This window comes from Pezoporus wallicus, unplaced genomic scaffold, assembly GCF_028554395.1.
Source record: "Pezoporus wallicus isolate ANWC-B61680 ecotype Strahan unplaced genomic scaffold, APGP_CSIRO_Pwel_v1 contig_8490, whole genome shotgun sequence".
NCBI lineage: Eukaryota > Metazoa > Chordata > Aves > Psittaciformes > Psittacidae > Pezoporus > Pezoporus wallicus.
Genome location: NW_026642793.1, coordinates 92,156 through 105,771, shown reverse-complemented (window position 1 = coordinate 105,771; position 13,616 = coordinate 92,156). Strand labels below are relative to the sequence as shown.

The following is a 13,616-nucleotide window of genomic DNA, read 5'->3' as shown; positions in this document are numbered from 1 at the left end:
TTAAAGGGAGTTCACAACTTGGTTTGTACCCAACCCCTCAGTTTGTATTTTGGTATCTTGTCATGAAGTTATATTTGGTGCATTGTAACCTAGTGGAAGGGAGCAGCTGAAGCCATAGTGCTCATTCTGGCATGAGGAAGATGTCTTCCTCAAGAGTATGGAGCAGTTGGGTGACAGCAGTAGGCTGTCATGAAATAGTTAAGCTCAGTATAAATATAAGAGCCCTTAAGCTTTTGCCTATGGTGGATGGAGCTTGAAGTGGATCCATAGGATTTGTTCAGCAGTCCTTAAAAGATCTTATAGTTTTTGGTTAAAGATACTTAGACTAGAAACAGGATAACCAATCTGCCTGTGGCAGTTAAACTGTGGCAGATTTACTCCTTAATCTAGGTTCTGTACACTTGGACAACCTATGGTAGCAAAAGCAGAAGAGTGAAACTGGGCAGATGAGGTTTGAGGTCTGCTGAAATCATTTCATGCTGCCACTGGAAGATATAGAGCCATCACAACATCTAATTTGTAGCAGTAACCACATCAGTCTGAACAGAGCAGTTAAAACTGGAATGTAGTCCTTCCACTTGCTTATCTATCCAAGTCGATTTGAGATGATCTTACAACAGGTAAGCAAAGCTGAAGTCTGTCACTCTGCCCCCACTTTGGTTTTGATAGCCTTACATCAGTGTTACCTGTTGTCCTGGGTTCAGCAGTAGCAGTCATTTTTTCTCCTGTTGCAGCACTGTGTTTTTGACTTTTGGCCTGGGAGCAGCGCTGATAGCACCGATCTTTTTAGTTACTGCTCAAATGTTTGGTCTGACCAAGGACTTTCTGAATCTCATGCTCTGCCAGGGAGGAGGGGAAGCTGGGAGGAAGCAGAGACAGGACACCTGACCCAAACTTGCCAAAGAGGTATTCCATACCACAGCACCTCATGCCCAGGATATAGAACTGGGGACAGTTACCCGGATCGGCTAGTTCTCTGCTCGGTTGGGCTGGGTTTCGATGGGTGGTATTGTATTCTCTTCCCTTGTTATTTCCCTTATCATTATTATTGGTGGTAGCAGCAGTGGTTTGTGTTATACCTTAGTTGCTGGACTGCTCTTATCTCAGCCCATGGGAGTGACATTCTTTTGATTTTCCTCCCTGTCCCTCCGGGAGAGGGTAGTGGGGAAGAAAGGGATGGAGTAGACTGCGTGGTTCTGATTTACCGCCTGGGCTTAAACCACGACACCCGTTTTAATTAAACCCACTTTGCATAAATCTGTGCTCAGTTTGTAATTAAGCTGAAATGTGCTCTGAACTTCATCAGCCAGCTTGAAATTTCTTCCATGTATCTTCTGTTGGCATGCTTGTGCTGGGAGAATCTCCTCGTGGGTGATATGTTATCTGTGCTTGTAGGAACAGTTGTTCCCTAGCAATTCTGGAATGCCATTTGTGATGTGTACTTTGTTTCGGTTTTAAAGCTGCTCTTTGCAGGTCACAGTGATGAGGATATCTCCCTCCTCCCCTTAAAATTCCCACTGTGGTGAAGTGCTTTCGAAGGATTTTCTTTGCTGACAAGGATGGCAAGATGGAAGGCAGCTGTAATCCCTAGGGTGTGTTTACAGCAGATAGTTCTGGATGAACTGAATTTTACTTGTAAGTAGCATTATGCTCAGAGTACTGTGTGGTGTCCATGCTGGAGTTGTCCTTTCTCTGGCTTCCTTGGATGTGTTCAGGTAAACATGCTGTTAAGTCAGCTTATCTGCAAGCAAGGCTGGAGGAAAGGGAGTTCTTACGTGTTTTGAACCTATGTTGTCCTTCCAGCATGTCCTTGGTGCAGCAACACAGTTCTGTTTTCCGTAGCAGTGTGTGGGAAAGGATTGGTGCTAGCATAGCAAACATCCCTGCTGGAGCGTGGATGTTTATGCAGATGCCACACAGAAGATGTGAGAGTTTGTACAATTATAGGCAAAGGGAATCAAATGCCCAAGATAATTCCTTACACTACTATTTTCAGGTCTCAGTGTTTCACTGTGCATAGAGCCAGTGACTGTTACCACCCAGAGGCAGGGGTTTTGAAGACACCCTACTACAGAGGTCTCTGGGGCAAAAACTGCAGGAAAACACCATTTCCAAACATATTTACCAGGAGTCTTTGAGATGCACATACATAATGCGAATGCAGATCCAATTTGTAGAAGTGAAACATTTCAGTGGGGGAAAAAAAAAAGTGTAAAACCATTAAAAAGTTGAGGAAAAAGTAATGAAAAGAAAAACAATAGAGAGTAAACCAGCTGGTGAGACCTCAGAGTGCTCAAATGCCAAAACCATGGCAAACGATTGTCTGAACGTTTCCCAAGGCAGGCTGGCAGGGAGCAGTCTGATAATGGCTTCTTTAGCTTTTGCCTTTTCAGAACAAAGTGTGAATGTCTCTCACTTTTAACAAGACAATGTGCAATGAGCTTTGTGAATTCACCGTGAAGAGGATCTCTGACACATCTGAGTGATCCTGAGCCTCACTGAGCAGCAGGTGCTTCCTCTTGGCCTTCAAGATCTCACATGTAATGCAGTGATCTCTGGTAGGAGAAAACTCAGCAGGTTTTACTGATGCTGATCTGGCACCCTCATCTGCCTTCTTATCCTTGCTTTCACACCTAGAGTTAAACACAGCTGTAGATATTGTGCTGTATGGCTTTGAACTGCTGTGGTTAAAGCCCCCTTCTATATCTGCAAACTGAAAAGGGGATTAAGAAGGACTAGTTATTTGCCACATTTCAGCTGAGATGTTCCTATCGGCTGTTCTGTTCAATGCTCAAGATGAATCAGGAAGTGGGAAGAAGTTCCTGGAACTACTCAAGATTTCAGTCTAGAGACCTGGAATTCATGGGAGCACGTGGTGAAGAAGAGGCAGAAATACTAAAAGGTATTGCATACTGCAGGTGTGCAGTTCGTCTGAGGACTGCTTAATATGGATCCAAAGCAACACTTGTTTCAGCTACAGTTATGCTGTACAGGCAATTCATTCTTCCTAGTGCTCAAAGGTTTGTACTGCTGCCCACCCTGCCTGGTGCCTCTGTTCTTTCTATGCAGCTTGTGGACAACGGGAGCTCCAAATCTGTGTAAATTATGACCAGAAACAAGCCAAAGTAGGAGGCATCTTTCATTTCTGTAACTGATTACGTGACAGTTGTGAAACCATGCTCCACTTCACCAGTAGAGATGCAAATTCTCCTTTTCAACATCCACGTCAACCTTGCTATGCATGAATTATCTTCATAAAATCAAATGAAAACAAATGCCACCTGTAAATGGTACTTCTCACTGGGGGGCTTTGGTAGTTGCTTTTGTCTTAAGCTGCTCAGAAAATACCCAACACCACTTTTGTTTGCTACTTCTGCCATTCATTCAATACATTTCATTGCCGATCTTGCGTTACTCAAATAGAGCCTGTCAGAGTAATGACAGTTGGCTTCACTTCACCCAGGTTTGTGTCAAAACTGCTTCCACAGGGTAAAAGAAGATGGGGTCATGGTCATAGGAGAATCCCACCTGCAGGGAAGAGAAGGCCCAATACGCAGCAGACAGAACTCACTTCCTAGGAAGTCTGCTGCCTCCCTTGGAGCCTAGGTTAAAGATAAGATGTGAGGAGAAAGTTTCCTACCCCTTGTACATCCCTCAGATTACCATCCATTATTGATTTTTCAGGGAGGCAGTGATGAAGTTACAAGAAGTCAAGAGAGGCTTCTGTGAGGTCTGCGTCAGTCTTTTCTCCCACATAACAAGTGGTAAGACAAGAGGAAATGACCAAGTTTTGCCAGGGAAGATTTAGACTGTATAGCAGGAAAAATTTATCTACTGAAAAGGTTGTCAAGCATTGGAAGCATTGGTTGTCAAGCCCAGGGAAGCATCACTGCCCCCGGAGGTTCTTAAAAGACAGGTAGATGTGACACTGAGGGATACAGTTTAGTGGTGGACGTGCAGTGCTGGGTTAACGGTTGGATTCTGTGGTTTTCAAGGCCTTTTTCAACCTGAATGATTCTGTGGCTCTGAGTCCGGAAGGAGCACTGTACATGTCTCGAGTGTCCCGCCGGCCCAGGTGTGCGCTCTCCGGCAGGAGTTGGGCTGCTCCCAAATGACCGATGTAAAACCCCTGCGCACACCGCATCCCTCACACGGACAGGCTCTCTCTGCGCAAGCACCACGCGTGTGCGGTAACAAACCCCGCTAATTAAAGCACCGCCGCCTTCCCGCTCCCCCCCACAGCGCGCCAAAACCGCGCGCTTGATTCTCCCGCCAACACGCCCCGTGAAGGGGCGGGGCCGGGGTTCACACCCCCCCCCCCCCCCCCCCCCCCCCATACCTGTCCTCATGGAGAGTCCGGCGCAAGCTCCTCTGCGGGAGGCGCGGCGAGGGGCGTCAGTCAGCGCCGGCGGGAGATGCGAAGGGGCTGAGCGGGAAGGAGAGCCGCCGAACCGCACCGCTCCCGTGCAGCCCGCTGCCGCCATCCCGGACACACCGCGCGCCATGTCCTTCCGCCAGAGGAGCCCGCACGGCAGCAGCACGAGCAGGTAGGACCGCGGTGCCCCGGGAGCGGCGGTACCGGTGGTGCCTCAGGCGGTGGGGACGGGGGAGCCGAGGCCTGCGCGGGCGTTGCGCGGTGTCCGCCATGTTGTGCCCCTTGGGGAGGTGCGGGCCCGCCTGAGGGGAGCGGGGTGAGGTTCCCTTGTCTGTAACGGAGGGTGGCGTTAACAGCGAGGGCTCCTTCCCTGGGGGACCGCTGCGGGCCGCAGCCGCTGGTGTTCGTGGAAGTAAAGGCGACCTGGTGTGCTCACCCCTTGGCTTGTACGCCTCCAGCCCGCAGCCCCCGCCTCGCTGGTCCCAGGGAAGGAAACGTGGCGCCGATGGGAAGCGGAGAAAGCAGCACGAGCCCGAACCATCCGTCTTCGATGAAAGCAAGTGCGCGGGTTCTGACGGCAGGCTGGACAGGTAGGGCATAGGAGCCACCCTGCGCGCCTTTGTGCATCGAGGGCTGCTGAGCTGACCGTTGTACTGGGGTTTGCAGGCCCTGCCTCTCTATAAATCACTTGCCGACAGTAAATAGGTGGTCTGCAAGGAGGGAAAGCAATCCAGTGCAGTGTTCTTACCTTGGAGCTGCTTAAACGTTTTTCATTCTTGGGTCCTGAGTTACATTCTTTATTATTTTCTGTCCTATTTCATGCTTGCTTATAGCCATTTATGAAGCAGTAACTGCAAGAGCCCGTTATGTGTGTTTGTGGATATAGACTGTGCATACTGTTGTGGCAAAATCAAAGGAGATGGCAAATTAAAGATTCAAGTATTAAAGTCATCTTTTCATGTTTCCGAATAGGGCACAGACTGCCTTGGGTAGTTGTGTTTAAAGTGTCTGAAGCCTGTGTGTGGTGTGCTCTGCCTCTGGGGTCACTCACTCTGCTCATAGTGCTGCTCCCTGCTTCTTTGTTTTCCAGCACAGATAAGCTTCAGTTTAGGGAAAGGATCCTACTTCATATCACTGTCTGCATCTGAGCTATTCCTGCCACAGTCCCCTTAGTCCCTTTTATCAGTGGATTGGAGCTGAGGCTGCCATCCAGTTGATTGCATCTAGATTTCTAGTCTCAAGTAAGATGTTGAACTACAACTACCAATTTTTCTGTGCTGATAATAAGCAGGGAAGACATTGGCCAATAGCTCAAATGATGATATCCAGCATAAATGGAATCAATTTCAGGAAGTGTGTTTGAATAGAAATACAAGGAAGAAACTTTACAGGCTACTTCACCGGATTCAACCTAAATAAGCAATGCTTCTGTGTGTCTCCCAGTATTGAACTGATCAGGTGTACTCCCTGGTTTAGTTTGGATTCACTTCTGATTTAAGTTGTTCTCTTCCTGTGCTGAAGCTACTCATTGCTTATGGCAATTCAACATTGCCAAAATAAGGTTTTTAAAATGGAAAGAGGGTCAGGTTTGGAGGCTGGATCATACAACAGACTGCTGGTGCTTATAGCCTTGCTTTTCTGCCTGCTTGACAGGGTTTGAGAACCCTTTGCAGTCCCAGCACAGCACCAGAGCTTCTCACCAAGTGTTAAATGGCACATGGGGATGAGAATCTTGAGAAAGACAGCTGACGTCAGTATGTCTGGCACCAGAGCAAATTTAGTCAAGAGAAAAAGCTGTAGACGCTCTCATGTGCTCCCTAGTTCTGTGCATGCACAGCACAGGTACAGAATCATAGAATAGTTAGGGTTGGAAAGGACCTTAAAATTATCCAGTTCCAACACCCCTGCCATGGGCAGGGACCACCCTCACAGTAAAGAACTTCTTCCTTATATCCAATGTAAACTTCCCTTGTTTAAGTTTTAACCCGTTACCCCTTGTCCTATCACTACAGTCCCTAGTTAAGAGTCAAACAAGTATAGAAAGGGGTGATACAGTGTTGAGGAAAAAGCTGAGGTGGTGGGACTGACCCATCACTTCTGGGTTATCCCATCGCCATGGGAGAGCCATAATTGAATGTGGCCTGCATTTTCTGCAGTTGGACATCAATATCAGGAAATGCTAAACATCCTTGGAGGCTGACCAGATGCTTGCAGAGGGACCTGGAACAGATTGCCCAAAGAAGCGGTAAATGCTCCATCCCTGGCAGTGTTTGAGTCCAGGTTGGGACAGGGCTTGGAGCAACCTGCTGTAGTAGAAGGTGTTCCTGCCTATGGCAGGGGATTGAAACTGGATGATCTTAAGGTTCTTTCCAACCCTAACCATTCTCTGATTTGCTCTGGACTTCTTTTTTTTTCTGAGTTGGTAATTGGGTTTCATCTAAAAAGAACTCTTAGTTTGAATTTAACAGAAACTTGTAAGTAGTGTAAGCTGATTTCTGAGCTGGAAGCAGGGTATTGGAAATAGTTTTAGCACAGATTAATCTAATTCCCTGACTTCAAGGGACATCTTTGCACAGAATCCTGGTAAGCCTGCAAAGCCTTTCCAGATCTACTGGTTTGGGGTTGGTATTTTAGGAGAAGTGGTTATCAAAAGGACAGAAACTGGAAAACACATGAAATAATCTGGATTTGGGCAATTGTTGATGGCTGGGAAGGGATATAAACTTATTCCCTTGCAACAGCCTGAATCTGCTTGTCATGCTAATGGGCTACAATGAAGCTGTTAAATACCAGTTTGCAAAGTTATAGCAAATCTCGGTTTACTAGCTAAAAATTGCCCTTTTTTGTGCCTTTGCGTTCTCTATTATATATAGAGTTACGTACTTTCAAGTAGAGAAACTCCTGGTGCTATCATGTAGTTTTAATTAGTTGTACAATTTAATTGTATGATAACTTTTGTCTCCTATAAAACTGCTTAATTTGAAGTGATGATGTTTTAACAGAACAATACAAGATTTTCACAGCCACTGAGTCCTGTAAATGAATACTTTAAACAATGATCAAGCTGTGAATGAGGGAGATGCTAGGCTGGGAAATACAATACAATAAAATAGAATTTTAATGTAGAAGCTTTCTCCTTTTTTTCCTCCTCTTTCTAGTTTTACAACACCAGAAGGCCCTGGACCCCTTTCCCGGTGCTCAGATTGGGGAACTGCAGTGGAAGAAGATGAAATGAGGACCAATGTTAATAAAGAAATTGCAAGGTACCTATGGATGCTTAAGGTGAAGTGAGGAAAGGGAGGGGAATGACAGTTGTCATGTAGAATCTGTGTTGACTTTGATTTTTAACTTGTCTATTGTAATAAAATCACAGATCTGCTGCTTTGAGGTCAGCTGGCTTAAGTCTGTTACAGAGCAGCTTTGGTGTGTGTATCACTTAAATATCTCCCCTGTCCTGAATCTCTTAGATTGGACTACTTTGAATGTCCTTTCTGTAATTACTGGAGGGGGTTTAAGTCAATGCTGTAAAACAATTTTTAGTGAAAAGACTTAGAAAAAGGAAGTCTGCAGAATTCTTTTTTTAGGAAAAACTGAAACATCCATTCCACAGTAGAAAGATGTTTACAGTGTCTGGGTTGACTTCAAAACTGCTGCTTAGCTGAGAAGTAAAATCACCTGTGAGCTGTGACAGTGCAGCTTTACATGCTCACTTTGTGTATGTATGTTCTTAATACTGCTTTGAACTGTTACAGATACAGAAGAAAACTCCTGATAAATGAATTTGCAAGAGAAAGGAAGTCCTCCTCAGGAAGGTAGGTTAAATCTGTAGCTTAGCTGAGGGGAATCCTGACAATAGGCCTGAACTTTCATGTGTAACATGTTGCTTCTTAAAATGCTGAGTTTGAAATGGACTCTTCATCAGGGACTGTAGCAATAGGACAAGGAGTAATGGGTTTAAACTTAAACAGGGGAAGTTCAGGTTAGATATAAGGAGGAAGCTCTTCCCTGTGAGGGTGGTGAGGCGCTGGCACAGGGTGCCCAAAGCAGTGGTAAATGCTCCATCCCTGGCAGTGTTCAAGACCAGGTTGGACAGAGCCTTGGGCGACATGGTCTGGTGTGAGGTGTCCCTGCCCATGGCAGGGAGGTTGGAACTGAATGATCTTAAGGTCCTTTCCAACCCAAACCATTCTATGATTCTGTCTTCAGGCTGCTGTAACATCATAGTTCAGTAACATCTCAAGTACTCTTCTGAGAAGCTTTAACGTGTTTCTGTATAATCTACACGTGGGTTGGTTTGAGTGTTGCTTGTTTTCTACTAGTCCCAAATCAACAATGTTTTTTCTTTAGTTCTGATTCAAAGGAGTCCACTGTGACAGTAGAACTTGAAACAGATGAAGTGGTTTTGATGAGAAGACAAAAACAGATAAACTACGGAAAAAACACAATTGCATATGATAGATACATTAAAGAAGTTCCTAGGTAAGCTGCTGGAGTTGCTGGAATACTAGCCATTTAATTGTAAGTCATACCTGTTCTTTGTAAGCACATTAATGTACTGAATTTGGTATCTGAGACACATCGAAATAGAAGGCATCTACAAATTAACTTTTCTACTAACCATTAAGTCGCACTAATAATCAGATGAGATGCGGATATTTTTACTGCTCAGTACATGAAGAATGTCCCCTCAAACTTTCTTGTGCTGCAGAAATGGAAGTGAAAGTTCTTTTGTTGTGCTCGTCAACTAGAGGAAACGAAACTGCTTTTTGCAGTCAGTTATCTTGTTAGTAAGCTAAAAGAAAAACTGGACTATGGTTGCTCTTAGTTTCAGAATGAGGTTTTCAGGCCTATGACTTTTCTGTTTGACTTCAAGAAAGTTTGTATGGAGCTGACAATTTCAGTGCTGAAATTGCCTAATCTTTTCTCATTGATCATGCTGGAATTTGCTGCATTGTCATGAGTTTGTGGAGCAGGCTTCAGCCTTAATGCTTAAAGCTACATGTTATGTAGGTGTGTGCAGAACACTAATGACTTTCTCATGTCTAACCTGAATAGATGCCATCGTATACCAGGAGTCCATCCCAGAACTCCAAATAAGTTTAAGAAGTACAGCCGCAGGTCATGGGACCAGCAAATTAAGCTATGGAAAGTTGCGCTGCATTCCTGGGATCCACCTACTGAAGAGGGATGCGACCTGCAAGACATGTATGCACACAATATTCAAGATACCTTTATAGAAATTAATAGATAAAATCTCATGGTAAAAAAAAAAGGAAAGCAGAAACACACGTTTCACCCAGCATAGCCCTTTTTGAGACAAACCAGTGATTGCTGAAAGCTTTCATTAGTTACTTGTCCCCATTTAGTGCTATTTGGTTCCTTCCCAGACAAAATATCTTCTGGACCTACCTGGTGGGACTAGACTTACCTAGCGTCCTTGCAAGAGTTCATATATACCCGTCACTTCTTTCATGTATGCCCACTGGGTGAAATTTGAGCTTGTTCTGCAGTGCTGTATAAAAGGAAATGCTGCACCATCAGGGCAGGCTGACTCTTTCAGAGCAGTCAGCAGATTAATCTGTGGTAGAAGCAGTGCTGGCTAGCTCTTACGAACTGACAGATCTCATGAATATTGAGCTTGGACCAGTGCAGTGTATGAGAACCTGCCTCCAAGCCTTCTCACTTGCTAGTTCAAGAACAGTGGTCTAAATTCTTGTTTCTTGAACAGAGAGGAAGAAAGAAGTACTAGTAAAATCATCTTAAGGTACCACTAAACTAAAAGCATGGCCACAAAGTGTTCGCAGTCCAAGCTTCTGCAGTATTCTAGTCTAGAAGATGTACAATGATACACCTAGTTACTATTCTCTATAGAAAGCAATAAAGCTGATCAGGTAACATCCAAAATACAACTATGGGACATAACGAAGGGGACACAGATGTAACTAATTCCTCAGGCAGTGTTTTTATGGTAATAAACTACTGTTTTTCCGTAACACTGATGCTGATCTCAAGGCAGTCACTTGGGCTGCATTGAGTTGACCTGTTATTCTGTTTGGCCTCTGCAGTTTGCCACCACTGTCCCTGTAATCTCTGTAGGGGTCTCTGCTCTTGTTTGGCCATGATTCCATCCTTTTTAGAACTGCACCTACCAAGTGCAACTTCCTATTGAAAAAAATGAATTTGTTTTAAGCTGTATTCATTTTAATTATTTTACAGTCGTCCTGTTGACCTTGGTGAGATGGAGACAGAATCTGTTGGAAGCACTTCTGAATCTCAAACGAGCTGTCAAGATAATGATGTAAGCATAGCTGTCATTTGCATAAATATTTGGTCTGGTACTTAGAGTTCTGTCTTGGAGTAGCCTGAATACATGAGAAATTCCATAATACGCTGTGTTTAAGGACTTTCTATAAAGCTGGGAGATCAGACCCTAAAGAAGCCTTCTGGTACATTACGGGCCCTACAAGAAAGTTGAAGAGGGACTTCTGATGAGGGCATGTAGTGAACAGGACAAGGAAGAATGGTTCTAAACTGAAAGAGGGTAGATTTAGATTGGATACAAGGAAGAAATTCGTCCTTGTGAGGGTGGTGAGGCACTGGCACAGGGTGCCCCGAGGAGCTGTGGCTGCCCCATCCCTGGCAGTGTTCAAGGCCAGGTTGGACACAGGGGCTTGGAGCGACCTGCTGTAGTGGACGGTGTCCTTGCCCACGGCAGGGGATTGGAGCTGGATGAGTTTTAAGGTCCCTTCCAACCCAGAACAGTCTGTGATTCTGTGATCTGATTCAGACATTTTCCGAGCCGTAGCCACTGTGTCTGTAGTCTGAGTTCAGAGAGTTAGAACTGAAGTGACCATCTCAAATGACAAATCTCTCATTTTTCATAGAGTGCAAAAGCAACGTTTATGTGTTCAAAGCATGTCAGTTATGAATGTAACGTACAGTGGAAATACTACTTTACGTTGCAATGTCTGATGTTCAAGTAGAATGTCATTTTCTTGGCACATTCAGGCTTTTTGAAGTAGGTTCCTTTTATAACAAAGCATTTAGTACAGCTGAGCAGTAACCTTCAGTAAAGATCTAGTAATGTTTTTCTTATTGGACTTGTTTCTTTGAATCTGTATAATGTTTTAATGTATGCGTATTAGAGCCTTAAAACATGCAAGGAATCTTAGAATGTGGTCGAATGGGCAGAAGCCTTTGTTTAAATCTCCTTAATCTTAAGACTAGCCTTGGGGTTTTGTATGGCCTTTAAAGTGTTTGTTAGCCTGTTATGGGGTGGTCTAAATGAATTACAGAAGTGAAACAAACTGCTGCATAACTAAACTGGTATTTAACTGCTAATTATTATTAACTGACTTTGTATTCCAGGATACCTGTTCTGGCACTCCCACCAAAGTTAGACACATTGACTATCAAGCCGAAGGTGAATTTGACTTGGAAGTGTGTTTGAGTGAACCACTTAAAGATTTCGATACTGTGAGTTAAACAGTCCCATGCAAAAAGTGTTTTAGAGGAAGTTTCTTAGACATTTGAGGGGTTTGCGTGGTTCAGAAGCTGTTGATAATAAGAAAGCTTAAGCAAAGTTGAAGATGGTTCTCTGAAGTTGTGGTTGGTTGACATGTTCTCTGGGCCAAGCTTATGAAAAAATACAGTTATCTGTGTGGGGTTTTTAATGTCCTATTTATGTATATCAGATTTGTTTTTTATGAAACCTGTCAGTAGAAAACTAGCCAAAGGCAGTGCTTCCCTCAAGTAATTCTAAATAGTTCAGCAAGATCTTACTGATTCCCCTGAGTTGTGTCCATTACCTGATCAAGAGCAAAGTAGGGAGGTATTTTTGAGCATCTGTATGCTGCCTTCCTTTCCATCTAACTCTTCTACAACGATCTGACTTGAAGTAATACAAGCGGTACTTGAACCATACTGCAGATTAGTACCCCTGAACTCATCTCCTGCAGTTATGTGCTGGAAGATTGTGTGCCTTGCCTTTAACAACAACAGAAAAATCCCTTATTTGCAAAAATGCTTCAAAAACAATTGAAAACTAAATACTCTCAAGAAATTGGAGGTCAAGGTGCTAAAGCTGGGGCAATAATGCTTTAAGAAACAGTAGCCTGAATTTGGAACTTGTAAATAGTCAGGAGTCATTTATTAATACAGGCAAGGCAACAGTGCCTGGGGAAGTGCTCGATTCTCTTAATTTTTGGATTTTAAATGTAAACCTGTTGTAAATGATCACACTGTACAGATTTTCTGCTGAAAGCAGTGAATGTTTCTATCACTTTTTTGTATGGGATGTTGCTGGAAAATAAATGGAACTGAATTTACTCATGACTCTTCATTTCCTACTAGTGGATAACAAAATGCAGGAAAATGCTGGAAGTCACGGATCTGGGACTGATTCAAGGCTCGGATGTGTGTGTGTGAGCACTTCAGTCCTGTTCACTATACAGGACCTTTTGTTAAAGTCACCTCACATGGTTTTATCTCTTAAATGGAATTTATGGTGTTAGAACACTTGTCAGGCTCAGTGAAGACACACACTTTTCAACTCAAGTATCCTAGCTGAAAGCAATACTATTAGCTATCTGTTAGGCACTCAAAATCTGATACCTTGATCTGATGGGGAAACTTCCAAGAGGAAGCAGTGGCACTGGGAGAAGGTTGGAGCTACCCCCTGGTGTTAAGGGGACAGCCTTCCTAGCATCTATTTCCAGAGAAGGCAGCAAAGTGATAGCTTGTCTTGCTTACTACCTGGAGTAGGCCCTCTTCCTCGCTTTCTTCATGGCACACTTTCTGGCCAGTGACCTTGGTCGTTCCCAAATACCACAGCAACTTCCAGATGTCTTGGTTTTCAACCAAGATGACAGGCATGACAGACAGTTGTATACAAAACTACCTGGGAATTCTATTTCAAATCATGACTACTTGCTGTTACTGTTTAACAGAGAATGCATTCGAGTATGCCACTCAAAGCTGAACAAGCTCTGTCTGCGCTGCTTGAGTGTTAGTTATTGATAGTACTAAACTACTTTAATACAAGTGATTTTTGAGGATATGGCTGTTACTTCTGAATGTTTTAAAAATTAGTAATGAGTAACCAAAGAACCAAACCATTCATGCAGCTGAACACTGGTTTAGAATAAAGTATTAATGTTAAATGATGTGCTTCTACCCAGTGTGAAATGAGAAATGCAAGATTTATGTAGAAAGCTACATATTGCATACCTGGAACCAGTAT

The 13,616-nt window shown here is 43.9% G+C and overlaps 1 protein-coding gene across 1 annotated transcript; it reads left to right on the top strand.

The window, feature by feature from the left end:
- Nucleotides 1–4,347: 4,347 nt before the first annotated feature.
- LOC130611522 (histone RNA hairpin-binding protein-like) lies at nt 4,348–12,702 on the top strand. The gene is made up of 8 exons (XM_057432310.1): nt 4,348–4,547; nt 4,834–4,965; nt 7,534–7,638; nt 8,128–8,187; nt 8,723–8,854; nt 9,431–9,580; nt 10,592–10,673; nt 11,744–12,702. The coding sequence occupies exons 1-8, from the start codon at nt 4,348–4,350 to the stop codon at nt 11,858–11,860; spliced, it is 978 nt and encodes a 325-aa protein (XP_057288293.1). The 3' UTR covers nt 11,861–12,702.
- The last annotated feature ends 914 nt before the right edge of the window (nt 12,703–13,616 follow it).